The 26290-nt window shown below is 36.9% G+C and overlaps 1 protein-coding gene across 1 annotated transcript in view; it reads left to right on the top strand.

Annotated features, from left to right (window-relative positions):
* The window catches only part of AK5 (adenylate kinase 5), a 97370-nt gene that overhangs the window by 33117 nt on the left and 37963 nt on the right, over positions 1–26290 (top strand). The window contains exons 7-8 of the mRNA XM_074876326.1: positions 17193–17283; positions 23728–23804. Coding sequence (XP_074732427.1) covers positions 17193–17283; positions 23728–23804 — 168 coding nt within the window. The remainder of the gene's footprint in view (positions 1–17192; positions 17284–23727; positions 23805–26290) is intronic.

A 26290-nucleotide genomic window follows, 5' to 3' on the forward strand; every position in this document is an offset into this window, starting at 1 on the left:
CTTTCTGGAGTCTTATTTCAGCATTTAGGCTGAAGACAGGGTTAGATGCAGCTACAGTGTTGGTGGAGAACTGAGAAAACTGCAGGGCTACTAATGTGTTGTGTGACTCAGGGAACACACCACACTACAGTACACAGTACTAAAGTGAGAACTATCTTCCCTTAGTACCTCTTCCCCTTTGCAGAATATCCTTTTGAATGTTTCTGGTAGCTCTTTGGAGGATTTTTTTTTTTTTTTCTAGCACAACTAAAGAATATCTACCAAACAGTACTTTGAAGAACTGTATGAAATACTTCAGAATTAGGAAACAGTGCTATTGTGTTAACTCAGCACTTCACTGAAGTCATATATCCTTGTGTCTTAAATTCACTGATAATTACACATCAGGTAGCCACTAATATGGCTACTTTTTTCCTTGTAACTGTGGTACATCATTTAGTGTTAGCACAAACATCTCTGCACAGCGTAGCCTTGTATCATGTAGACATAACCTAAAATTCTTGGCAAAGACTCTCTTGTGAATCCTCTGCAGTTTGTCTTTATTATAACTAAGCACGTTTCCTTTATCCTCTTGCACAATTATCATTCTTCCTACTCCCAGGGTTAACATTTGTACCTTTACATCTGATACGGGACTGCAGTTTGCTTCATTAATGGCCAGTGAATATAACTATCTGTTCACTTTGTTGTCACCATATCACATTCTACAATCCAGTAGTCTACTTAAATAATAAAATGGGGAAAGAAACCTTACCAGACATAACTACAACACTGAAATCACAATTATCATTGTAATTTTCTGTGAAGGGAGAACTGTGGTCTCCATTCTCAATGGTTAATCTATTTTTATGCCAACAACATGGCCATTCATGCCAGTCACAGTATAGCTGATAGAGGACTTGATGTGTAAAATGTGGCATCTTTTCACTGTAACTTGTTATGATCAGTTATTTATATATTTAGGATTGTTCATACATATATTACTCATTGATCCGGTTTGTTTAAAATATAATTGCTAAAATTATGTTGATTTTAGGCAAATCTTAACATTTTTTCATTATGTCCTCCACTGGATTTCTCCTCCTGTCTTTTAAACAGAATGTCAAATTGAAGCTTCACATTCATGTTTCAATACCAGTACTTCAAAATTCTCTGCTCTGTCTAGCATGTTAGGTCTTGTCTTTTCTTGCATTCTACCATCCATTGTGTTTTGGTAATAATACAGTTTTTGTAATGCCAAGGTCATTTCCCTCGCCTGCCACTGCAAGATGCCAATTAGGCAATTTAAAAATATACTTTTCACTAGTTTCCTACTGTTTCCTGCCTTCTGTGCTGTTTTGGTCTGCTCTACTGAAAAGAACAGACTTCTGTGTAAACGCAGAGTCCTTACCACAAGGGAACCTAGAATGTGGGCAATACAGTTTTTAGTCAAGTTGCTTATTAAATTTATCAGTCCTTAATACACTGAAAAAATTGCCAATAATCCGCTTTGTATCTTCACCTATTGCAAGAATTTAACTATATAGATTCTACATAATATAGATTCACACAAACTCAAGGCAGCTCATTTCAGTTTCTTTTACAGGGACATTATTTCTGCTGTCCTTCAGGCTATGTATGTCACCTCAGTCTGCTGTAATAGCCATTAAAGGTTTTGTGGGTACTTTAGCTTTCATCTCTGACCTTGTTCATGGGGTGCAAGACACAAATGAGCTCAATTCCAGTACTGTGAACAGAGCTTGAAGGAAGCTTTTCTTCATTTATGCAATTCATGTTCTCTCATATCTCTTGAACTTTAGAAAGAGGGTCAGGAGCCATGTGAATTCTGAAATAAGTTTGGTTTTAAGAACTATTCATTATATCCTTGACCTACAGTCAGGAGACCACTCCTCAGAAAAATCACTAAATTTAGTGAAGTGAGTGTAATACACAGTAAGCTAAACATATCTAGATATTTCATAGGTTAGATAGGACTTGTTAACAGAAATCATGTCAGTGTTTCTTTGGAAGATGTCTCTACTGAAACCCTTAGCTTAACAAGCAGTTATGTTATAGAAAACTTTCAATAGAATTTATTTGATAGCTTCTTGTTAAGGCTGCACAACGATTTATTATAACCCCATTTTGATGACATACTTTGTAAATATTAATTATTCTTTAAGTTAAAGGTTACAGTTGCTCTTTTCACATTGATCAAGTTCAGACAAAATTGAAAAATTCCTTTTTTCCCCATGAATTGCACAAGCATGGTGAACTTTGCTGATGAAAAAAAAAAAAAGCCCTGGAAGAAGATTTACTAGAAAATGACTGACACTTGAGGCATGAAACAAGACCTGAATGTAACCTTTTTCAAGTGCATGATTTGGCTTAAGGATGAAAAAGGACAAACAGAAAAGTCTTAAGCAGGGATAGAAGCTTGTGATAATTTATTAACTGGAGCAGGGATGGAACATAAGTATGTAGAGAGAGTCACTCTACCTCAGTGAGTATTTATGTATTTACAACAGTTGTACAGCTCAGAGAAGGGTATTAGGAAACCTTTTGCAAATGAAATCACAGGCAAGTACCCAGAATCTTCATTACATGAGGTACGAGAGTGTTGAGGTCACATCAGGGAATCAGTTAAAAATTAGCTGGTGTGCAAAATCAATTGCTTGTAGTGCCAGCATGTATAAATGGTCTCTATGTAGACTCTTGCCTTCCACGCTGGAAGAAGGAGGACGTCAACAACATCCTAAGACCCAATGGAGGGCTTTTAGTGGAAATGAGATCTAGTTTGTTCAGTGTAGACTGGTCCATATGAACTTTTGTTTATTGGGGTATTTGTATTTAGTCAGTTCACCTACTCCCTTGGCATAATTTTAATACAGACTAAGCTTTACAAATAATTAGAATCTGCCTCTAAATTATTTTTCTTCTTTTACTACTCTCAAAACTAATAGAATCAAATAAGAGATTACAGTTCTCTTGAAGTTTGGACAGTGACTTCCAAAAGTTTCTGGGAGCTAGAAGACTCGAGTTCAAGCTAAAGGAAATTTTCCTTCCCTCCTTAGTAATAATGACTGTATGGAATGCAGTCGTTGTTTCAACTTAAGATTTTACAAAGTAGTTTTAAGAACTAGCATGTCTGAACTGTCTTGAAAACTCTGCAAATCTTGTCTTCGTTCTATAAATTATCACAAATCCACTTGGAGTGAGTCTGAGTATTGATGCTTCTTGCACAATACATTGATTGTGCTCATTGGAGAAGACTGTGTCCCTTAGTATGAGAAAAATAATTTATCTTTGATGTAATATTCCATAAGAGTTAGAAGATCTAATAATGTTTATGATATGCAAAAGGAAGGAATTGGAATTGTATTAATGATGAGTAATTAGGATATGCTTGATGGGACACATGAACTTAATTTGACTATCTGCACAGTACAATGCCATATATTGTATTACTTAAAAATGGGACAGGTAGCCAAAGAATGCCAGAAAACTGAGTTAAATATAACAGGTTCAGGTTTAAGACTATCTGAAATTATTTCTTGTTTAAAGTGATCTTTACTGTCAGATTAACCAAGTCATTGTATTCAGAATTAAAACAAAAAAAAATAGAAGGAGAAAATTTAAAATAATTTGTGTTCTATCTTACTACAGCTTAAACCAAGTTAAAGGAGAATGGGAACCTAAAATCCTCCCCCAATTCCTTTTGTAAGCAAAAAAAATTGGGATGTATTCACGCTGTCTTTTTTTTTTTTTCCATTTTAAGTAATTTCACTGCAAAGGTAAAGAAATCTTCAGTTTCTTGGATGTCTTCTGTTTAAGTAGAATCTTAAACAGAAAAAACGCAGTAGAAGATATCTTTAAGCCTAGTATCAAATGAATTGAAGCTAAACATCACAACACTTAATGATGAATTTGTTCTAGCCTTATAAATTGCATCTTAAGACTTCATTCATTTACTGAGTAAAAATACTGTATTGCTTATACTCATTCACATTGCAACTTTTCAGAGTATCATGACCAATATGAAATATAGATAATTTTAGAATTTGTCATATATATCTCATTTCTTACATTTTTGTGTCTTAGAAGCATGCAAGAGTACCCGTTTACACTGAGCTGCTTTTAACAGTGCTTCCATAAGCTTATACTGAAGTAATTTTCAGTTGCTAACGTAAGCATACATTAATTCTTAGTCATAATTGTATAGCTGTTTCTTAACTGTTGAGAAGCAGAAAATCAAATCAAATCAATGTTTTCTCCTAAAGCCTATCCTGAATCCAAACCAACCTGTTTTCCAGGGTCTATAAGTGTGATGGAGCCTATGCTATCCACTCTGTCTGGATAATGTGAATGGTTTTAATAATAATGTTATCAATAGTAAAATTTTAATAATAAAAGCAAACAAATTGAACATCTGTTATATTAAGGTAAATAAAAAACAACTGATAATTCTTAAATTATAGCTAAATATCTATTATGTCGAGTCACCACTTGAGTTCTAGTCAGTACTACAACAGTGGTGAAGGTGTACTACTTTTTTTTCAACCTTCCGTACACTTTGAGCTGACTTACGTTACAAAAAGCAGACAATTTACAAAAAACCACTTAATTTTGTAATTTGCTGTCTATGTTTTGCCAGGATCCCAGTAGAAATTAGTATCACTGTACAGCTGTAACATTGAGATTATTCTGCTAAAATAATCAAGGGTTGAAACAATCAGAAAAAAACCCCATGCTGGCACTAGGCAGGAAATGGAAGGGTAGAAGCTGCAGTTGTATGCCGTTTCACAAAGTGACATTGAAAACAGCCATGGTGTGAGAAGTGCCACGATGTAGTCTTATCCAAGAGAAAAATATAGCAATGGTGTAGGGAGCTGTGGTGGTGGAGAATAGCCAGAAGCTACTTTAATACAGAGAAAACCCCCAGTTTATAAAATAATTACTGTTTAGTAAGTGTAAAGTAGTGGATTCTCCTTTATATCAGAAGTTCTAATTTTCTGTCTAAATTGAAGCAATGGCCAGTTATAGCATTTTTATAGATAGTGTTGTATAGATACTCCATATAGGTTGTTTGGCTTGTTTTTGCAATAGATTATTGATATCTCAACAGTGTATTAATACTGTGGTGTTAGACCTCAAGTGTTAGAATTTCAGGTATTCTGTAATTCACTTAGCTCAAACAAACAGGTAGTGGACAGCCAAAGGTAAAGTTATGAAATTATATTAAAAGAAAGATTATGGAGGCTTCATTTTGATCTTTCTTGAGTTTTTTTTTTTTCATCTTCAGCAACACACACTACCGTCGCATTACACGCATTTCTTGACACTATTGGTTCTCAGACTTCATTTCCCTAATCAGAGTAGGTGAGCTACTCTAATTCTCTGATTTTTACTTTCTATTTCCTTGATCAATATACTGGGCATTCTCTGTACTAGTTGTTGTCAAGACATCCCTTGGACATTTCTCATGCTTTTTTTTTTTTTTTTTTTTAATAAACCCATTCTATTATTTATTGCTTCCCTAAAATTATGTTTCATTTAATAGCTTCTGGGTAGAAATATTGTCAAAAGCTTTTGAAAGTTAAATAAATTATGTCAATCAGTTCCACTTCATCCACTTTTTTGTTATATTTAAAAAATGCTTTCAGCCTACATAATCACGTGGGCTTTTGTCCTACATTTGTTTTCAAAAAATACATGCTAGATGTAAGAACGTCATATTCTGTGATGACTAAAGCAATAGTGTTTGTCAGTATCTTCTTAGCTTGCCAGCTTTCATTTATAAATCAAATAGTCTCCTTTGTGCTCTGAAGCAACACGCTCCAATAATTTAGACAGCTAAACAGAACTTTCTGGTACAGAAATTAAAATAGCAGTGTGCTCACTTCTTGCTGCAGGAAACAAATTCAGGTCCTTCCTGAGGCAGCGAAATTGGAAGTTGGTTTTATGAACCCATCCTGAAATCAAACTGACATTTGCTGAATATTATCCTGAGTTTGGCATGAGTCATGCTTCTAGAGATAAATAATTCATTGAAATTTAGCACTGTTCAGCTCAAGATGACCAAAGAAAGGCTTATTATCAAGGATTCCAATGCCATTTATGACATTTATTGATATAGAAACCACCACTGGAAACACTGCTTATTCTGGGTCAGAATTAATGTAAATACACAGCAACTGTTTAGCTGGGAAGTAAAGTTTGTCTTCCAAGGAAAGTAGAAAAGCTAATAATTTTCAAATGTCCTAGTTCTTACAGTCTGAAATTCCACTTCAGAGAACTACAACTATTGCAGATGAAACAACCTATATGCTGAGGTGTTAGACACATACAAATGTTAAATTATTTACTGAATTAAAAGTAGATTTTGCATATTAAAACCCCACAGCAGCTAATGGTTAAGCCTATGGTGTACCCTGTGCTTTTTCTTGCATCTGAGTCATTAGTTCTCGTGCTTTATTAAGTAGCTAAATTTGCAGTTGAATTTAATGCAGCCCTTTTCTTGTTAGCTTTCAGTTGGTAGCATTCTGCCTTAGAAAACTGTGATGATACAAAGGCAAAAATCATATTTTTGGTAATAGGTGTTACCATTAGATGATGTTGTAAAGGACTGTGGTGGTTTGACCTTGGCTAAATGCCAGGTACCCATCAAGTCGCTCTATCACTTCCCCCCCTTCCACCTTTTTTCTCAACAGGGCAAAGAGGGGAAAGAAAATAAGATAGGAAAAAAAAAACTAAAACAACCCTTGTGGGTAAAACAAAAGCAGTTTTAATATAAGCAAAGCGAAGCAAAGGTCCGCACGTGGAAGCAGAAAAAGAAAACAGATTTATTCTCTACTTCCCATGAGCAGGCGATGTCGGGCCTTCTCAGGAAGCAGGGCTCCAATAGGTGTAGTGGTTGCCTCAGAGGACCAAGCGTGACCCGACTCCCCCCCCCTTCCCTCCTTTTTCCCCGCTTTATACTTGAGCAGATATCATATGGTGTGGAATATCCCTTTGGTCAGTTCGGGTCAGCTGTCCTGGTTGTGTCCCCTCCCAAGATCTTGCCCACCCCGTCCCACTGCGGGGGAGAAAATGTTGGAAAGAGCCTTGGTGCTGTGTAAGCACTACTCAGCAGTAGCCACAACACCAGTGTGCCATCAACACCCTGCCAGCTCCCAACATAAAACACAACACCATGAGGGCTGCTACAGGGGAAAACCAATTCTGGCTCAGCCAGACCCAGTACAAAGACCTACAATATTTTAGTATTTTTCATTTAGAGCTTCTGCCACAAAAGCCAACAGGAGAAATACTATTGATCTTGAAAGGGCAATATTAGGTGTATTTGGCAGCAGTATCAATTCTTTTAATTGAAGCAAAGTGCAAACTATCACTGGAGGAAAATAATATTTATAGGAAGAAATGTCTTTTATTTCCGAGTTCTTCTAAAATTTGTTTTAGTTGCCTTATTTGAATTACAGTTGCTGCTTGCATGGACCTTTTCTGGGAAACCAGTGTTGCTATATATTTATTTTGGGTGCCTGTCTGCGATCTGTATGTGCTGTGGAAGTTGATGCTAGAAAATGGTTTGGTTTTGTTTTAAACAAAAGGGACAGTGACACAGGAGCTCCAGGAGCACTATAGGCAGAGGAAAACATATGTTTTAAACTTAATTCAGGAAAAGTCTCTCTACACACAAACATACTGGTTAATGTCTTGTAGCTTTAGGGATCATTCCTTCTGAAAAGTACTGTTGCACTCAATATTAAAAATTAAAGGTATTGAGGAAAGCATTTATTTGAACATACTAGTAATCAGATCTGTTTCACTGAACTGGGTGCTCTGGGAATGGGAACATTCCAGTACCCATCTCATGGTATTGGAGGAAGTAGGGGAATTACGCTGTATCAACTGGTCCTTAACTGGTTTATTCCCAAAGAGTTTCTTGGTTTTTATGAAATAGGCTGAGCTCCCATGAACTTCTAAAGAACAAGGACACATCCAAGTCCTATCAGAAGTCTTCCCAGATAAAGATGGAAGAAAAACTACTGGAGGACAAGCATTATTGCTGTGGAATGAAAAAACAAAGGCATATGGGAAAGAGTTGGGTCGTTCTAGATCTTCCTGTAATGTCACTGAGCTGTGTGTAGCAAACTGACAAATACAGCTGTTATTGACTGAGTTTCATGCAACTTGTTTGTACTGCTCTGTCCTTTGTCTATGTTTCAAAACACTGAATTTTACATTAATGCTTCATGATTTGCAACATCACTGTGAGCTCCAGTAATATAAGAGGAAAGAAAAGATATTGCAACCTAAGACACAGAGGGCTGTTAAAGCCGTATGAAGATTTGGACGGCATCCAGTCATACCTGACTGTAATCAGTAATATCTTTCCCCTTCCTTTAGGGTTAGGTGCATTAAAGTAAAAAATCAAACAATTTATTCTAGACCCGGTGGAGGTGAGAATAAGATGATCTCTCCCTCAGGCTGAATTTTTTCCTGGGTTCTACAGGAACAGAGTAACAAGTAAATCATGGAGCATCTCCTAACTCAGACTGTAATTCAGTTTTCCATTCAGGCTCTTCAGTAGTGATCTGTCTTGATGCTTGACACCACTGCTCTCGTTCTTTGTAATACCATTTGCCTCTTTAAAGGCAATTTCCTTCAAAAAGTAAACGCATAGTGCAAATTACTCTAACAGTGGAATGCATATTTTTTAAAATGAGAAAAAGTGTTTGTGCTTTCAAGGTAGAAAAGGTCTCTATATGTGCATTTGCTAAAGCATCTCTTTGTCTTTAATTAATCTTCAAAAATAATTAATATAGTTGACTGTGCTGTAGAGGCTGGTGGACAGATGTAATACATGTCAAGGTGCAAGTTCTCAATCATTGGCAAAGTGAATATGCTTAGAGAGTTGATATGTAGAGATGGTGGCTGTATTTATAGCTTGAAAAGTTACTTGAAGTCGACAAGTCAGATAACCCAAAACAAACATGCAGATCATGTCCCTTAAATACTATGTGAACTCACGCATATGCTGCCTAATTCAGTTCCGATTCCTGACGACAACTTCAGAGAGAAATAGAATATTTATTGTAGGAGTCACAGTAGTGTAGAGAAATGGTCGAAACATTTTGAATTATCACTATGTTAAATTGACTTCAGCTTTAAAAAGTTAAAGAGATACATATATATAGTGGAGGACAACGCCTATTGGAAGCTCAGAGCCCCTCTGAGGAAATGGAAAACATGATACAAAAGTGATTTTAGAAATAAAACAGCAATATATTTGCTTTCCACATAACAGTCACCAGCCATCCAGATGAATATCCTTATTGGGAAGAAAAAAACAGCGAGTGCTCTTAAGTATCTGCTCAGACAGAAGGGCTTTGCATCTTAGTGTTATGGAAAGTATGTATGTTCCACCTGTGGCACCACTCTCCCTCCATCAGCTTCCCTACCAAACAAGTAATTGCCTTCTGCCCCCCTGCCCCTGTTCATTAATTTTCTACCTACCATGCCACCAAATTATTGGTTTCTCCCCTCACCCCCAATCAAATCTAGCTCTCCTTCAATTTGCCCATTTTCTGGTCTACAAGGGCCCATAATTGCATGGTGACTTTCCCATCAACTCTGAACACCACATTGCCCGAGGCGCTCATTTTTAACAGCTGAAAACTGATGTAAGTCAGGGTGTTGCTCAACATGATCACAGCATAACGATAGAACTTCTCCCTCTTTCTGCCTATCAAAAGCTATTACTCCACATAAACCTACAAAGACGGGCTATTACTTCTGCTTACTGTTAATTGTTTCTTCAGATAAGACATACCATTTACTTGGTGTCATACTGTTCCATAATACAAGTATGGATGCTGGCTTAACAGAGTTTTACTGTGAAAGGAATTAAACTGTCAGAACATTTCCACACTTGTGTGCCATAGCACTAAGTTCTTGAGTTTAGCATGAAATAACAGAAAATCACTTTAAGAACAAAAAAACCCCAAAGCCTCTCTTTTGTAGTAACTGCATTATTTATATACTGCCAAATTAATAGAAAAGGGAGGTGATCAGCAATCAAACTGCAAGTGTCCCAAGATATCCTCTTTCATACTAAGATGGGAATGGGCCAGATTCTGACATTTTTGCATTTCATATCAGCTGTAACAAAATTCCTAAATCTATTCGGGGTCCATCTCTTTGTTTCTAGATGAGCAGAGCAGGTTTGATCTGTCTGTGTGCATGGGTGTGAATGTTCATATTTTCACATTTTGTGGTATAAGGCAGTTAAATTAGCTGTTAAGTTTCCATTGTAACTGTGTATTTTACTTTTTGGGGGTCATTTCAGTTCTCGCTAATGTTACTGGAAGATGTTATTTGAATTTGATGGTTTAATTTTAATTTTTTCATATCATACTAGATTTCTTCTGTGCACCTAATGTGTTCAAAAATTATGTAGTTAGTGGCTTCACATTGCACCTATTTTGAGTAAATGAATTTGGGACATACAAAAGCTAGCAGCAGCCCCTACAGAACTGTCAGCTCCACTCAGGGCTGGTGAACATTCACCCTCATGCTTGTTTACAAGTAGCACTCATAGCAATAGACACTTGCATGACAAGTGGAACTTGAGAAACTCTAGTGATAGAAGTATGGGGACTCTGCGGTGATTTATGAATCCTCTGTGGAACTCCTGAGGTAAAAAAATAAGGTGTTAAGTGGTTTATTTTAGAAAACCCGCAGTATTCCTTAGGATTTTAATAATGGTGGTAAAATCTCCGATTCAGTTTCTTTTCTAAATTTCTGCTTTACACCAATTTATTACCTCTGCTAACTGCATAATTTTTTATAAATCACTGGTGAGCTCTACTGTAATTTCAGTTGTAGTTTTTCTTTTGTGATACAATATCAGATTTCAGAGTATTTGATATAAAAGTAAGATAATAGAACTAGAGAATGGATTACAGAGAAATCTATCTCCCCTATGTCCTCTCCCCTTCATTTTATGTTTGAAGGTTTTTTGTTTGTGGTTTTTTTTGAAAGAGTATCATTAAAAGTAGTTCATAATAGGGAAATATTCCCTGATCTCCCAGTCTGCATATTCTAGTTCCGTTCTTCTGTTCCTCTGCTTATTATTTTACCTGTACAAGGCTTCAATTTTTTTCTTGTCCTCCCTTCCCAGTGGTTATTATCCTACCTTATATGTTTTACCTCACATATTTCTTTGCTGTTTTCCCATGTTGCTGATTTTTTTTCTTTTGCATTTTCCACAGTTCTCTAGAAGTAACTGCACAAGTCAATTAGCTTGTAATGATTAAGAAAAGCAGACTAGGGATGGAAAAATAAAGGGATTTCTGTGTGGGTGTCTGAAAATCATAAAGCAGCACCTACACATTCGAAGTGTGTGTCTCACTTCACCTTTTAGTATTACCAAGGGTAAAATAAAACTAGTCTTACTTGTTTTCAGTCCTTCAGGAGCAAACCCATGCCTAAACCAGTTTGAATAAAAATAGTGAGCTGTTTTTGTCACATTTGTAGCCACTGCCACCTGAAAATCATTATAACTTGCTCAATCTTACAAATCTCTTTATGTTACTAGCTAAAGGATTGTCAACTTTTCAACCAAAAAATACCAACGCTTCAAGAAGAGTGGTACAATCTGACTTCTAAACTAGGTATCTCTTAAAAGCATGGGATAACTGTGATACCAGAAGCCATGATTTCTTTTCTGTGGCTTACTATGCTTTTTTTTTTTTTTATTTAAAAAGAAATTCTTCTGTTGCAGGTGATAATATATGGATGATTTGTCCACTTCCTAAACAATTGTGTTTCACTTCCATGTATAGCTGGTTAATAGATTATAAAGCCAGAAGTGACAGCTATGGCTATGTAGAGCAATTTTTAGACTGCAGACTTTCCTGAGTTAATTCCTATTTGAATTTGAATTTATTACTATTTTTCTTTTTAGGAACAATCTTTAAAACATTCAAATCATAGGTAATCCGTTGCCAATTATGATTAATTAAGCAGAAAAGAAACTGGCAGCAGAATAAATTTTGCTGCTTGCTTCAGTTCTGGATTTGTCTCACTTGCTCTTCATCCTTGCATCTTACAAGTTTGTCTGCTGGATATAACAACTTTTTCTAAAATTTCTGTTTCCTATGGAAAGGTACAGGAAACATTAATTTTTCAGCCTTTGATCTCAGCCCTAATCCTTCACTTATTAGACATGGTAGTCAAATAATCATTCTCAGAGCCCATCTGGAATTCCCTCCAGTTCATCAGCTGTGGATATTAGCACTGCACTGAGCATCCAGGAGCTATCACCCCTGAGCCAAACACCGCAATGTTAATACTTGGCTTACATTCAGCATTCCTGCTGATACATCTAATTAGACCCTCTGACTAAGCAGCACAACCAAACTCCTGTTCACTTAATTGTTCACTATAAATCTCCCTTCAGAAATTGCTTTGTCTGCGAAAAAAAATCCCCTATCCTATTTATGACTGGAGGTCTGATGGCCTATTTTCCACAGCCAAAAATTAGTCAAACATCACAAGAAGGTCTGTACCTGAGGAAGTGACTTAAAAGAACAACTCAAAGCAACTCTGTTTTTTTTTCCTGACTAGCGCTGACTGCAATGGTCAGAGGCTCAGCACACTGTACTCACTTCTGCTCTTGAAGACCAGTGACAAGTAACTTCCTACTGAGACAAGACCAAGAGATCCAAAGAGCACATATGAATACCATCTTACTTGTAGCAAGTGGGTCTGATAATCAGATCACCTGTACCTTTGAATGTACAGTATTTTGGACATTTCTTCAAGTGACATGTTTCAGTGACAGAGAAAACACTCAGATGTCTATGAATTGCAGATATTGTTGAAGTTTTTGCCTGCAAAGAGAGCAAATAGAGCATTCATCATCCAATTCCTGTAATCCTGTTTGATTTTGAGGTGGATGGAGATATTGCCATAGAGCAATTAGCCCAGTGTTGTTATTTTAATTTGGACATGGCTTATTTTGTTTTCATTGACATCCATCATGTTCTAAAATAGAGGACATTTTCATCTACTGTTGCAAATGCTTTTAACTACATCTATTTGCTTGGGATTTATTTATGCTTTCTCCATTTCTAACTTTATTTCAAAGTGCACAGACAAGAATTTCTTGTGAATCTGCTGCAACCAGATTTATTTCTAGTTTTTCTGTACTCCAATTTGAAAGGCTATTATGATCCCCTATTTTGAGGCTGTTATTTTGGACAAACCACCTGCAAAGACCAGCAGTGTCACTGGGGGTGAATCAGTCTGTGGGGGGCAGTGCGAGGCTGAATGACTTCACCCTCACCCAAAATTCTAGTTAACTTCAGTTTTCTTGATGCTTGACACAGATAGACATGAGGAAGGAGCTGTGCACTTTTTTCTTCAACTCAATATGTGGTATTACCAAACCTCCATTTATCATCATTGACCAGGGAAATTTGCAACGTTCAACAACTTGGACAGTTTTTCTGTGAAGCTCCTGCTAGGATTTGTTGGCTACTTATTCAGAAACACTAATCATTTTCTCCCTGAGAGCAGCAAGTATATCCTGCTTCCCCTAGAACAATAATTTACTATGAAGAAGATCTAGAAAATATTTTCCATCATTTTTATATATAGCACTGTGCCAGCATCAAATCCTCCAATTCAACAATGTTCATGTGAAACTGGGATAAACTTTCCAGAAAATTCATCATTATGCCGGTCATCATTGATTTAAAAAAATAATAAAATCAATCTACACTGAAGTACATGACTTCTACTAGTCATTTCTTTACTAAATCATAGTGTCAGAGCAAAGCAAAACTATCTGAAACTCAAGTAAAAGAAATCTTGGAGACTTCAGGGATCTGTTCTTGTTCCTGCTTTAATCCTTGGGATGTGTTCCCCCAAATCAGGTGGGAGCAGAACAGCGTGTACTGTTAACTACAGCATGTGAGTGTGGTAAATTCACATCCTCCCACATGATGCTGTATTAACTCTTCCTCCTGCAGAAACACCATTAATTAACTGACAGGAGAAAGAAGGTAGAAAAAGCTTCTCGTACTTTCCTTCATCACAGGGAGATAAATCTTGGAATCAGGACCACTCATAGAAGTGATGTGGATTGCTGCCCTGCAGCTTTCACATGTATATGTTGGGCAGGAAAAGGACTTTACTGGATTTTTACCAAGCATAGCCCCCAAATGTGCTTCAGAAAGGTCTGTGAAACCTGTCTTGGCTCAGAGATTTAGGCTGGTTTCTTAAAGAAATATGATTCTCTTGTCCTCAGAGGTCCTCCCTCATCTTTTCTTGCCGCAATAAAACAGAGATAGCCAAGTACAAAAAAACCCCATTAGTGCCTCATTGAGGGAAACACTGTAGAGTGAGTTCAGACCTCAGACACCACTGACTTCACAGGGAAGAAATAATTTGCTTCTTCCTGGATCACCGGTAAAGATTATGTCAATTCAGACAACAATACAGTTAACATGTCTTATGTATTGCAAATGCTTTCAGTGGCATGTTTAATAAAATTATATTTCTATAAAACATAGGCCTTGACTATAATTAAATTGAGCCATCCATAAAGATACCAGTAGATAATTTAGTTGCAAAGAGCTGTGTTTTGAAGCAAGTAGGGATTTGTTTTCAGTAGGGAAAGCAACCAATTGATTGAGACATGTTCTGCTAAAAGTAGAGTTTTACTGTTTGTTCTTTGTGAATAGGTTTGAGTACCTTTTATGTTTTATTCAAGCCTCCAATAATTATCAAAGGATTTAATTTTAAAATGTTTAGCAATTCAGTGAGGTACAGAACTCACATGGTTACTTTCAAAAATAATTTCTGTGTGAAAGCTACCTTGCCTTCCTGTAGCTCAGGGTATTACAATTCTCATTTAGTGAGTGGAAAACTGAGTCTGTGCGCAAGCTTCAAATAATTGGTCTTCTTTGGGTGACAACATAGGCTTTCATTACAAAGCCCAGATTTTTCAGAGTACTGAAGCACAGCTGGTGTTCTTTGAATGGAGGAGGTTGATGTTTCAAATTCTTAGAACCTTCAGAACATTTTGAGATTGATCATGTGTTTTTTCATGGTAAACTGGATTATTCAGAGGAATGCTACTAATGAGAAAGCAAGCCTGTCATCTCTTCAAGTGTGGTGTGACCTACACAGTAACAATCAGACATGACCTGATTACAATTTACTCGTTTTTATGCATACACATACCTGCAAACATCATATTATATGATATGTCTTCCCTAGCATATCTAATGAAATGCGTACATTTTTTGCTGAGAAGTGACAGAAGAAAAGCATATCCCCACACTTCCTTGGAGACACACATTCCAAAGCTGCTCTTTTTGCATGGATAATAAATTGTCCAACAGCAGTGCAACAGCTTCATTTAAGACCTGTTCTTCCACAAGCCTCAGTTTTGACACAAGTTAAGGTGTAATCTTTCTAATAGATAAACACAAATTTCTGCTTTATAAATAAAAAATAATGCTTTGAGTTTTGGTTAATACTGAATGGCAAAAGAACTCCTCAAGAATAGCTAAATGTCTGCCCAGACAGGTGGACAACGGTGCTGCATCACAGAATGAATCCGAGTGGTCCTCAGGTCAGAGCCAGAAACTCCATTTCAAGAACCAGTCAGAAACCTCCGTGTATTGATAGGTATAGTAGGCTTGTCTGTGATGGAAATGAACTCTAGAGCTGAGCTAAGCATAAAGCTAAATATTAAGACCTTAAAGAGTTAAATCAGGACTAAATCAATTAGGATTTGAGCACTCAGACAGGTGTTGAGAGTTATGCTTGTTGGCAGGAAACTTTCTACAATGGTTGCCTCTCTCTAGTATACTCTGGCCTCCCACAAGCTTCCATTTTCTTTCGTTCACATAGACTCAGTTTGTAGAATCATTCTTTGTCTCTTTGATGTTCTTTCCCTAGTTTTGAACTATTTCTGACATTTGCCACTCTAAATAATTATTTTTGGGCTGATACTTCCCTCTGAGTTTACCTTGAGTTGATGACAGAAAATTCCATAAGAAAGTGAATTTCATTACCAGCAACTGAACAGCTTAAGTAATATAGATAATACATAAGTCATCATAAGGCATAATGAAAAGAGTGATACTGATTTTGCAGTGATGGGTGTTAGACAAGTAATTCAGTATCTCTCTAAAATTAACTCACTATCATGCTATAGTCTGAGATAGATATTCCAAAACAACTTCATCTCTATAAATGTTAGCTTCTGCAGCAACATTCCTAGTAGGGTTTCAACTTCTTTCTCCATGGTAAAAATAATAGGTAGTGAAAAGCCATGAGACAGGCAGGTATTGATGAGACATCTGAAAAGGTGCTTAAGAGTCTTGGAAGAAAGAGCCCACTGAAGTTCATGAGCTTGCATCACTAGTGTAATGCTTTTTGCCCTGGGACTCATTCTGCATGTTAAAACATTACACTGAAGATACAGAACTATTGAAAATAGTGACTATTATGCAGGGTGGCATGCACTGAATGACAGCCATATGATGTGACCATTATTTGCTTGCTCCTGTAACTCGAGGTTACAGTATTCCCTTCTTCCATAGTAACATGCCTGGCCTCAATTCAAGAAATAAGAAAAAGTCCAGAGCAACAGTAATAAAATGTCCTAGTCTTTTTTCCAAAGGAGGCTTCAATAAGTGATCATCTAAATGAATGAAGCTTGATAAACGTGATAAGATAAAACACAAACGCACTGTCAAGCATGTCACCTGGCCATTAAAAGAAACCTGTCAGAGCTGAGAAAAAACTTGGGAGAATCAGTATCAGAATTCAGGCAAAAGATAGAATAAACAAAAAAGTTTAAAATGGTAATAAGTTATTTGAATTTTAAAGGACATTGCTTTCCTGATTTTATTAGTTTATCATTGAGCTAATACATTTTCTGCTAGTGCGAGAGCAAGGAAAGCTTTCTTTTCTATATAATAGGGGACTTTCAAAAAAACCTTTTTGCTAAGAATTTTGCTCAACTACTTGAAGAAATTTTACACACATACATGTCACAAAAATTGGTTTCAGACAATTCAGAAGTTGCTGAAAATTTTTTTATCAAGAAGGCTTGGGGTGAGAAATCATATTACATGTTGATGTTCAGCCAAGTAGTAAGCAGTGTCGTCTTTTTTTTTTTTTTTTAGTTTGATGCAGACAGAGATGAAGAAGAAGTGTTCTTTGACATAAGTTTGGCAGTTGACAATAAACTATTTGCAAACAAAGAGGCTGCAGCAGGTGAGTTAATGTAAGATTTAGAGAACCACATTTTTTATACTGCATTTGACATTGGTGGGATGCCTTTCTCATATTCCTCAAGTATGGAGATATGTACTGTAGCAAAGTCTTGCCCAATCTCAAACATTTGCACAACCAAGGGCAAAAAAATTGCTTTACACTTGAAAACTTCATACAAACCACCTAACATCTTGTTTATCTACAAGCGCACCTTAAAATACTATGGCTATTCCACTAAACTGTATTATTAATACAAAAACTTTGTAAGTTGATTGATTCCACTTGCTAACTGTTTCAGTTCCAGATGATACCTCAGTGTTCAACAGAAAACCAGTCCTATGAGATTAATGATAATAGTTCCTCCTTAATAATTGGTACTAATTCTGAAACTGTGTGTGAATATAAGTCAGGCGTTTGGGGGGTTTATTTATTTATATATTTATTATTTGTGCTTACTGAGGCTTGAATGTCTTCAAAGAAAAAGCCTTTGAGGGACAAAGGACTGCAAGAGAATTGAAGCTAAGAATCAAAGCACTGAAAATCCATAACATCTGTCAGAAATATTTTGCTTGAGGAGAACAGGAAAATGTTCCTTGGTAACTTCACAACTTTTTCTTTTTACAGATGGCATCCCTGGCTGCCTTCCAAATAGACCATGAGGGTTATATAGGTAGATAAGGTCATAAATGTCTTGTGAAACAGCACACAAGAAGAAAATTCTAGGTGAAATATTTTCCTGTAAAATGTACTAGTTTTATTAAGACAAAGATTAGATACGTATAGTAGAGAAGATCGTGTATCTGATCTCTCCTCTGTTTAACGGAAAACTCATCTACCATAAATCGTCAGACAGCATAGCTTCAGTCGTCTGGGGGCTGCCAAGGCAGAAGAAATTGATGAAGCACAGTGAAGTCTAGTAGTAGCTATACATCTATTATCTCTTTTTGACAAAGGGGGTATTACTTTGTTCTACTAGCAAGACATTTTATAGAGCAGTACTTCAGAGAAAAAGGTTAGGTCATATTTTGAAGATCTGAAAGGGAGTTCCCAAGCTAGCTAGCCTACAAACCCCACCCATAAGGCTATTTGGTAATGTTCAAAATGAGATAAAGATGAATGATCAAGAGGGGGGGGGAGGTGCCAGGGGTAGGGGGTTTGAGAATGATAAAAAGTGCATTAGCTAAAAAAACCCAGGTTTTTAGTGGTCAGCCTCAAGATAAGCTGCACACAGGAATAAAAACTACTAGCTTTCTCTGTTAAGTAGCACCCTTACCTCTTTTGTGCTTAGCTGTATTCCTAGAGGCAAGAGATTGATTCCAAAACTGTCATTCTCACTGTATAGCATTGTATTGATAATTACCTCTGGATACCCTAATTAAATGAGCTAAGTACTGAAAGCAAGAAGACAAAAGAAGCGACATAAAGGTGCTAGCTCTGACTGATTGATGAAAGCTAAACAATTTGCACAAATTGGTTGTGATTCTGGATGAGTTCCAGCCAGTTCCTTGGAAGTCTGATCTACTTAATAAATTCCTAACCAAAATAATTGGAGAGCTATGACCTTTATCAGAAGCCATGCCACCATCATCTAATTGGTGCTTGAGTACCAATAATAGTAACAAGACTGAGAGTAGGATTTCTAGAGATCCTGTGAGACCAGATATTTAATTTCTGGAGGTCACAATTCCAGCATTGCCTTGATCTCACTTCTTGTCTTTTAATCCTATTAGTGATATTCCAATATATTTTGGTTCCTGGTGGCAAACAAACATAGTATTTCTAATATTTTCATGCATTCATATCAATCTAATTCATGTTACACCTGTAAAATCCAGTCGTAATCAACTGTGTAACAATATATGCTGAAAGAAAACAACTGGATATTTTTATAGATTAAAATACAATTTTCTCACTGCGTTCTATGACATATTAAGGCTGTTGCCAAGAGCAACAACCTGTCATGAAACTCAACAGTGTAAGGTTGCAATAAAATAAAAAAATTCTCTTCTAAGCATTTGTTTTGCCCAAATACTTATATGCAACATGTATTAATTGAGTTATTCAACGGTGCTTCAGAGCATGTTCCATAACATAAAGTCATTTTTATTTTACTGAGCTTAAACACGCTATTAAAAGAAGCAACATGTTTCATAGGATAATGAACGGTGCAAATACTATAGTAGTTAAAATATGAGTATAGGCATATTTGAGCCAATGAACCATACTGAATAGAATTGCTACCAGGATTTGAAATAAGTAATGGCTTTAAGCAAGGGTTGGACATCTATTAGCTGATTTGCCAAAACACAAATGGTCCAAGGAGCAGACTTAATTAACTCACATGATGGGGTATAGCTACCTTGTAATGGGAAGTTAAATCAACTGCAGATCAGTACAATTTAGTTTCATTGTATAAATTAATTTAGTAAATTGTGGAAAAGCAATGCTTGACATTTACATTCATGAAAACTTAAGGATGAACACACTTGCAGAGAAAGTGACGTCCACCCAGGCTCAGAACACTGAAGTGTTTTATAGGACCAGAGACATTTACACAGCCATGATGCCCCTGGTTCTGGGGTACATTTCTGTGGTAGGAATCATACACCTGCATGTAACAGCCATACCCTTTCAGCTTTCCATGACCAATCCTCTGCAATTCAGCTTAGGAGCAACAGACAATATGTAAGATGCAGCATAAAATTTAAAAGTACAGCCTCATGGTGAAGGAAGTGACTGAGCACCCCTCTGTGCATTTTCCCAGACTGTCAGACCTGGCAGTGGTAGCTCTTGTACAAGGGTGTGCTGACAACTGCAACCACCCGTTAATTCAACTCATCCCTCAGTTCTGTGTCATTGGATCCTCTTGGGTTCATGGCAAGACAAATCTTTATGAATGATGCCTTCGGTGTCAAGATACAAAGCCTAGCAAAAAAAGGAATGCATTCTAGCTGATCTGCTGTTCCTGTTTTCAGCAGCCTGCTCCCCACACCCCGAGAGCTGATTATTCAGTTAACGGGGATTTAATAAAAACTTCAACTGATTTATTTTTTAATTGTGCAGTACTGTACCTAATAAAATCCTCTCTGTTTTTTCCCTAAGGAAAACAGGGCACATGAAAATAACCAGGTTTCCCTTACCTCAACTTCATGCATGCACTGAAATTGAGGAAGCATATTTTAAGTCATAAGAGTACCTTTTCATCTCAGGTGCTTGCAAACTATTTCTCCATGGCAGTAGAGTTTTCATGCATTTTCTTAATTTTTTATTTTTTTTAACTGTGTTAATTTCAAAAGGGGAAGCTCAACAGTTACTCAGATTGTTTGCAACAGATTCATACAAGCACACAAAGGGTCTAAGTTAATCAAGAGCCGAGATTATCTGGTGGAATGGGGCATCCTTTAGAAAGAAATTAGGACAGTTCAGACTGTAAAATCTTACCCCAATGGTAAACAAGTATTAATTTTTTTTTAAGGCCTAGTTCTCAGTGTACCAACTTACCAAAGGATAAACAACTCAACTTACTCAAAAAAGGCAATGAAACTTACTTATGATCAGTTGTTTTGTTGTCAGAACATGAGATGTGCAGCCTGCAGACTCACTGAAAGCAGCAGGGCATGTTTGCTTCCAAACACTTTAACCAATCCTCCTCTTTTCCTTAAGCCAATATTTTGTGTTTCTCCTTTGATAGCTGAACATTGCCACAAGTTTTACGTAAAATGTTGCTGATTGAAACTTGGGCTTAGAAAACCTGAGCTGAGTTTTGAATTATCCACTCTTTCTCACACTCTCCCCTTGGCTTAGCCTGTCAGTAGCTTTGCCTACCACCAGGATTACTGACTCCCAGTACCTTGCTGAGTGGCTGCCTGTTACGCTTCTGCTGCCACGTTTACTAGTGATTAGCTAGCAAGCCTGTTCTCCCCTAGAAGACCTGTTTTAGCAAGATTCAGTCCAAACTCAGCAAAATACGCTCCCTCCAGCAACAGACTGAGCTGGAGGATAGCAAACTACTCATGCTTATTCGTACTGCACCAGAAATATCACAAGTACCCTTATATGTCCCCTCATTACTTTATCTTGTCCTGAGAGTAGCCATTTGTTTCAATTCATTTCTGGTAGGTTTGTCTTTAGGCAATTTGAGAAGGGTAGAGAAGTCTGTATACTGTTCAGTGATAGATGGTTATGGGCTTTGTTAGTTTTCATGAAACCAAGACAGACACATATTTTCAATTTTCCTGACCTTCCTGGAATATACGCCAGAAAGGAGCTATGCTTCCCTAAGGAAACTGGTGCCCTAGTTCAAGAAAAAAGGCCATAAGATGCCTGACCATATTAAAATTGTATAACCATTACGGCTTTTATCACTTAAGATACATTATGCATGAATGTTCATTTTCAGCCTGACCTTTACATTTAAGTTTGCAGCACCATATTTCATATTAACGTTTCTAGCTAAGAATACATACTGCTCTTGGTAGTTAAGTGACAGTTAATCAAATAGTTGCACACAAGCGCCTTTAAAAGTGATTGATGTGTCAAGGTAGGCCAGTGCTGGTGACAACTAAGGCTCAGTTAAATTATATTACCAACAATGACACAGTGTTAAGAGTGAGATGTCAGCTGTGTAAAATAAATCAAAAAATTAGGATTGTCTCAGCAGTTGTAAATCCATTTGGTTGTGTATATCTTTTACAGACAGGTATTTTCAAAAGACGGTAAAGTGTATATGCCAGAGAGCATGCTGCATATACACGTGTGACATTCTACAGTAGCAAGAGTAGAATCCCTGTCATTTTTTTTTTAATAGCAATCTGATAAAGTATACATGAACATGGGGGGGGGGGGGGGGGGGGGGGCAGAAAAACACCAGCAGATGGTAGACCCAAGTCTTTCCCTGGTATCTCTTACGTAGTCCAAAGAGTTGCATCAAAGATGAATTTGGCAGTAATTGTAATATGGATTGCAAACGAAGACACCCTGGAATCATCATCTCTACCAAGCAGTTATGGTTTTAGTCATCATGACATTCAGTTCCTCTCCTCTGTTCTTTCTCTTAGTGATGTTTAGCTCACCACGCACATAGATTATTACTATGTAAACTTTAAAAGCAAACAAAAGCAGATAATACATAAATGCATCTGGCAGAAATTGAACTGCAAAATCTGTTACTGATAGTGCTTGTTACAAAGAGCCACCCGTACAAACATCTCTGATGGTGAGAAAACAACTCCAGGTCAGCAATAGTCTTAAAACTATGTATCCTCAATGCCATTGCTTGCAGGAACATCATACCAGGTAGAGACACCAGTAACCCAGGAGGGAAGGAGTTGTATTCTTCCTCATCAGTGATCTTGTCTGGCTGGGGACATGAGAGCACCAAACAAAGCACATCTCTTGTACTTCCCCTGGTTTACCTGTTGCTCCCCACATGAAGACAGTGATTGGACTCACCTGTAGCTACTGGCTGGTTACATTTTTTAGATCTCTGTGTTATTACAGTGTTTTTGTTATTCTCATGTTACTAATGCTGTGAAAAGTACTCCTGTAGTCACATGCCTATTGACATTTTAATGTATGTTGAATACGTGCAGGATTTGGTTTAGGCCTTCATCATCTAGAAGGCACAGGAGACTGTTTTCTTCCTCACTGCCCAGGAGTGAGATAATCTGAATGGGTTGATAATGCCAGAATACGATATCCATGCTGCACCCTTCCTTTGTTTATATAGAAAGGTGATTAGTGGTTTATCCTCCCATTCTGGTTTAGCAGCAACTACCACCCCAACACGACTTCTTGAAATACCAAGCCCAATTTCTTTTAGCCTGCACCTTCAGTTCAGCTGAAGCTAAACTGTAAAGCTCAGCCAGGTCAAGGCTTCTCAGCAACTGAATTTTGTCATCCCAAGTGCAAGAGACCGCATGACGTGCTGATCCTGTCACAGGAAGATGATGGGGAGAAGGGGCAGAGCCACACTGTCACCTTAGAAAGGGGTAGTGTAGGATAGGAATGATACTATTGCTGCTGGAAGTATGGCTGCTTTGGTTGCCCATCAACATCACTCCAGGATGCTTATCTGCTAATCCCCAGTTATTTCTTTTCTCTTTCCTAAACATGGTTTGTATTCTCTCCTGAGCCAAGATCCCTGTGACAATTTTACAATTGCAAGTCATGGCACGCAAAACACCCTGCCCAATAAGTCTGCAGTCTAGCTGAAACAATTAACCTTTTAGGATAACCATTCCTTATTATTTTTTGTGGTAGTTTTATGGATGCTTTGAAGGCTTTATTAAAGCCATACCATTCACCTGGGTACTCTAGGACATCTGAATGGTTCCTCAGATCACAGTTTTTGCATACATATGAACAATTGGAAATATTAGTGTTCCATCACAAAGTGAAAATTTCCAATCCATTTCTGAAGTCTAATTTTCTTTCCCATTTTAGGGCCAAATGAACTTGATTGCAGTCTGATAATGGATTCTGGAGATACTGTTTATACAGAATTTGACTTTGAAGACCAGGTAATTTTATGTATTTATGGTCTCTCTCTAGAGAGTTTTCTAGTTTATGTACATACTGTGCTATACAGTTTGTCTGAACAAGGTGGTGGAACTTTAAGGGTACCTGAGCCAAAGTGCCATATAAGTAAATTTGTGATACACAGAGGTTGCTTTCCGGTTATGGGAAAAGAGTGATTATTACCATGGTATTAAAAGCCCATATCTTCCATTGCTATATATTGCTGAGTTTCCTCCACAAATTTTAAAATGCTGGCAAATAGAATTGTTGAAACGCACCGTAAGTCTACTGTATATTTAAGAAGGAAGAGTAAAACACTTTTCAAAGGAGAGGCATGTAAGTACAAAAAAAGTGTGAAATGTAACTTAAACCAAATCAAACATTCTCCCCTCAAAAAAGGAGAGTGTTTTTAAGACTAAAACAATAACAAATGCTTACAGTGTGTTGTAACCAGCCTTTCTACTGATCCCATTCTATCCACATCTAAAAACTAAATTTTGATGGTGTTTTCCATGTACATAGGAAGAAAGGAGGCTAGAGAGGGGAAAAAACGTTGTATACATCTTTTCTCTAATCTTCACCTCAGCACTGGTAAGATTAACATCTGGAGTACTGTGTCCAGTTCTAGGCTCACTGGTACAACATATGGAGCTACTTAAGAGAGTCCAGTGAAGGGCCACTAAGGTGATTAAGGGACTGGGCCATCTCTTCTATGAGGAATGGCTGAGAGAGCTGGCAGTGTTCAACCTGGAAAAGGGCTCAGGGGGGATCTTATCAATGTCTACAGAAATCTGAAGGGAGGGTGCAAAGAAGATGGAGTCAGGCTCTTTTTAGTGGTGTCCAGTGACCAGACGAGGCAATGGGCACAAACTGAAACATGGAAGGTTTCTGTGGCTTAAATACTGTGCTAAGGATAAGTGTTACTATTCTTGTTACTGCACTGTGGACAAGTATTAAAAGAAGGATTAAAAAAACCCCCAACATTTTAAAGCCATCTGCCTATCACATCGCCATACTTAAGGGTGGTGTTTTTGTATGTTTTGTTTTCTGCCTTTCACTTTTGCACAACTCTGTTTGCATTTTCTTCACAAATACCACAAACACTTCTCTAGATTTGTAAGCAGCAGCTTGGCAAAGAATGTTATTTTGTGTTTCTGTTATCATTCAACTAAATGCAGTTGTGAATGTTCTCACCTCTTTCCTCATTATTCGCAGAAGATATCTTTTCTTGTGAAATTTTAAAGCTAGTGACAAAATCAGGACCAACAGAACTGAATTTTCATTCAGTGTCATCTGTTCATTCATTGGGTTCTTTCACAGTACTCAGGGCAACACTTTATCCTCACCTGCAACATGTTATATATTCTATCCCTACTCATTTCTGTTAATTTATGATCCTTTTACTGTTCTTTTTAGCTCGATTATTTCAGTTTGGCTCTTTTCAAGCAGACAGCTCACCTCTGTCTCCAAATCCCATTTTAAATCCCATTCTTTCATAAATACTACTTAAAACATTCTCTACCCCAGGAAACTCTCTTAAATTTCTCATCATCTGTGTCACGACTGTACTACTTCTTTATTGCAGGGTTTAGGCCTTTATGCCTTATAAAGCAGAATGTATATTTAAATCATGTTTGGATTATGTTGATGTTAAATTTTGCATTTTAATGACATTCTAAATAGGTTCTTTTGGCAGAGTATGAACACTAAAGAAATTATACTCTTGGTTCATAATGTTTGAAATGCTGTTCAAATAATAAGTTTTGTAGTTACAAAATAAAATTAGCAGAAAAAATATATGAAAATGATAGTAATTTATAATTTCCAACTGTATGGTTCACTGATGATATATTGCACAGTCCATATAAAAGCACTGACTGTAGTTTTGAATGAAGTTGCCTGTGGTTCTTATGTGAGACTAAACAGGGCAACTATGATGGGACCTTATTGTCTTTGTAAATAGCAAATATTCTTTCTGCCAGATGTGGTGGTTAGTTTTTCTCATTATTTTGCCAGACCAACACATTGCCATTCTGGCAAGAGTGGAATACTGTTATCAAACAGAGGAGAAATGAAGTAAAAACAGCGCTAAAAACCCTTCAGTCAAAAGAGAGATACATAAATATGAAGCAGCTGACAATGATTCCCTTCAACTGCAAGTTGATATCTTTATCAGTGACATTTTAAATAATGTAAATATTTCTATTACTTAGAAATATTTTATATACCCAGTTCATATGAGATGCCTTATACAAATATAAAGGAGAAAGCAATTGCAACCAAAAGCCCTTACCATCTAAATTTTGAAAGGATGCAAGCAAGTATTATATACAGAAGCAAAGAAGGGAGTGGAGATTACCATAAAATCATAATACCATTTAGCTACCCAGTCTGAAAAACAAAATTAGAAATTACTCTCAGGAAGAAATGATCAATAACTAAACTCAGGAGTGAGGAACTGCTTGCATTCGAAACTTGAGCTCATTTT

This window comes from Strix uralensis, chromosome 8, assembly GCF_047716275.1.
Source record: "Strix uralensis isolate ZFMK-TIS-50842 chromosome 8, bStrUra1, whole genome shotgun sequence".
Lineage (NCBI taxonomy): Eukaryota > Metazoa > Chordata > Aves > Strigiformes > Strigidae > Strix > Strix uralensis.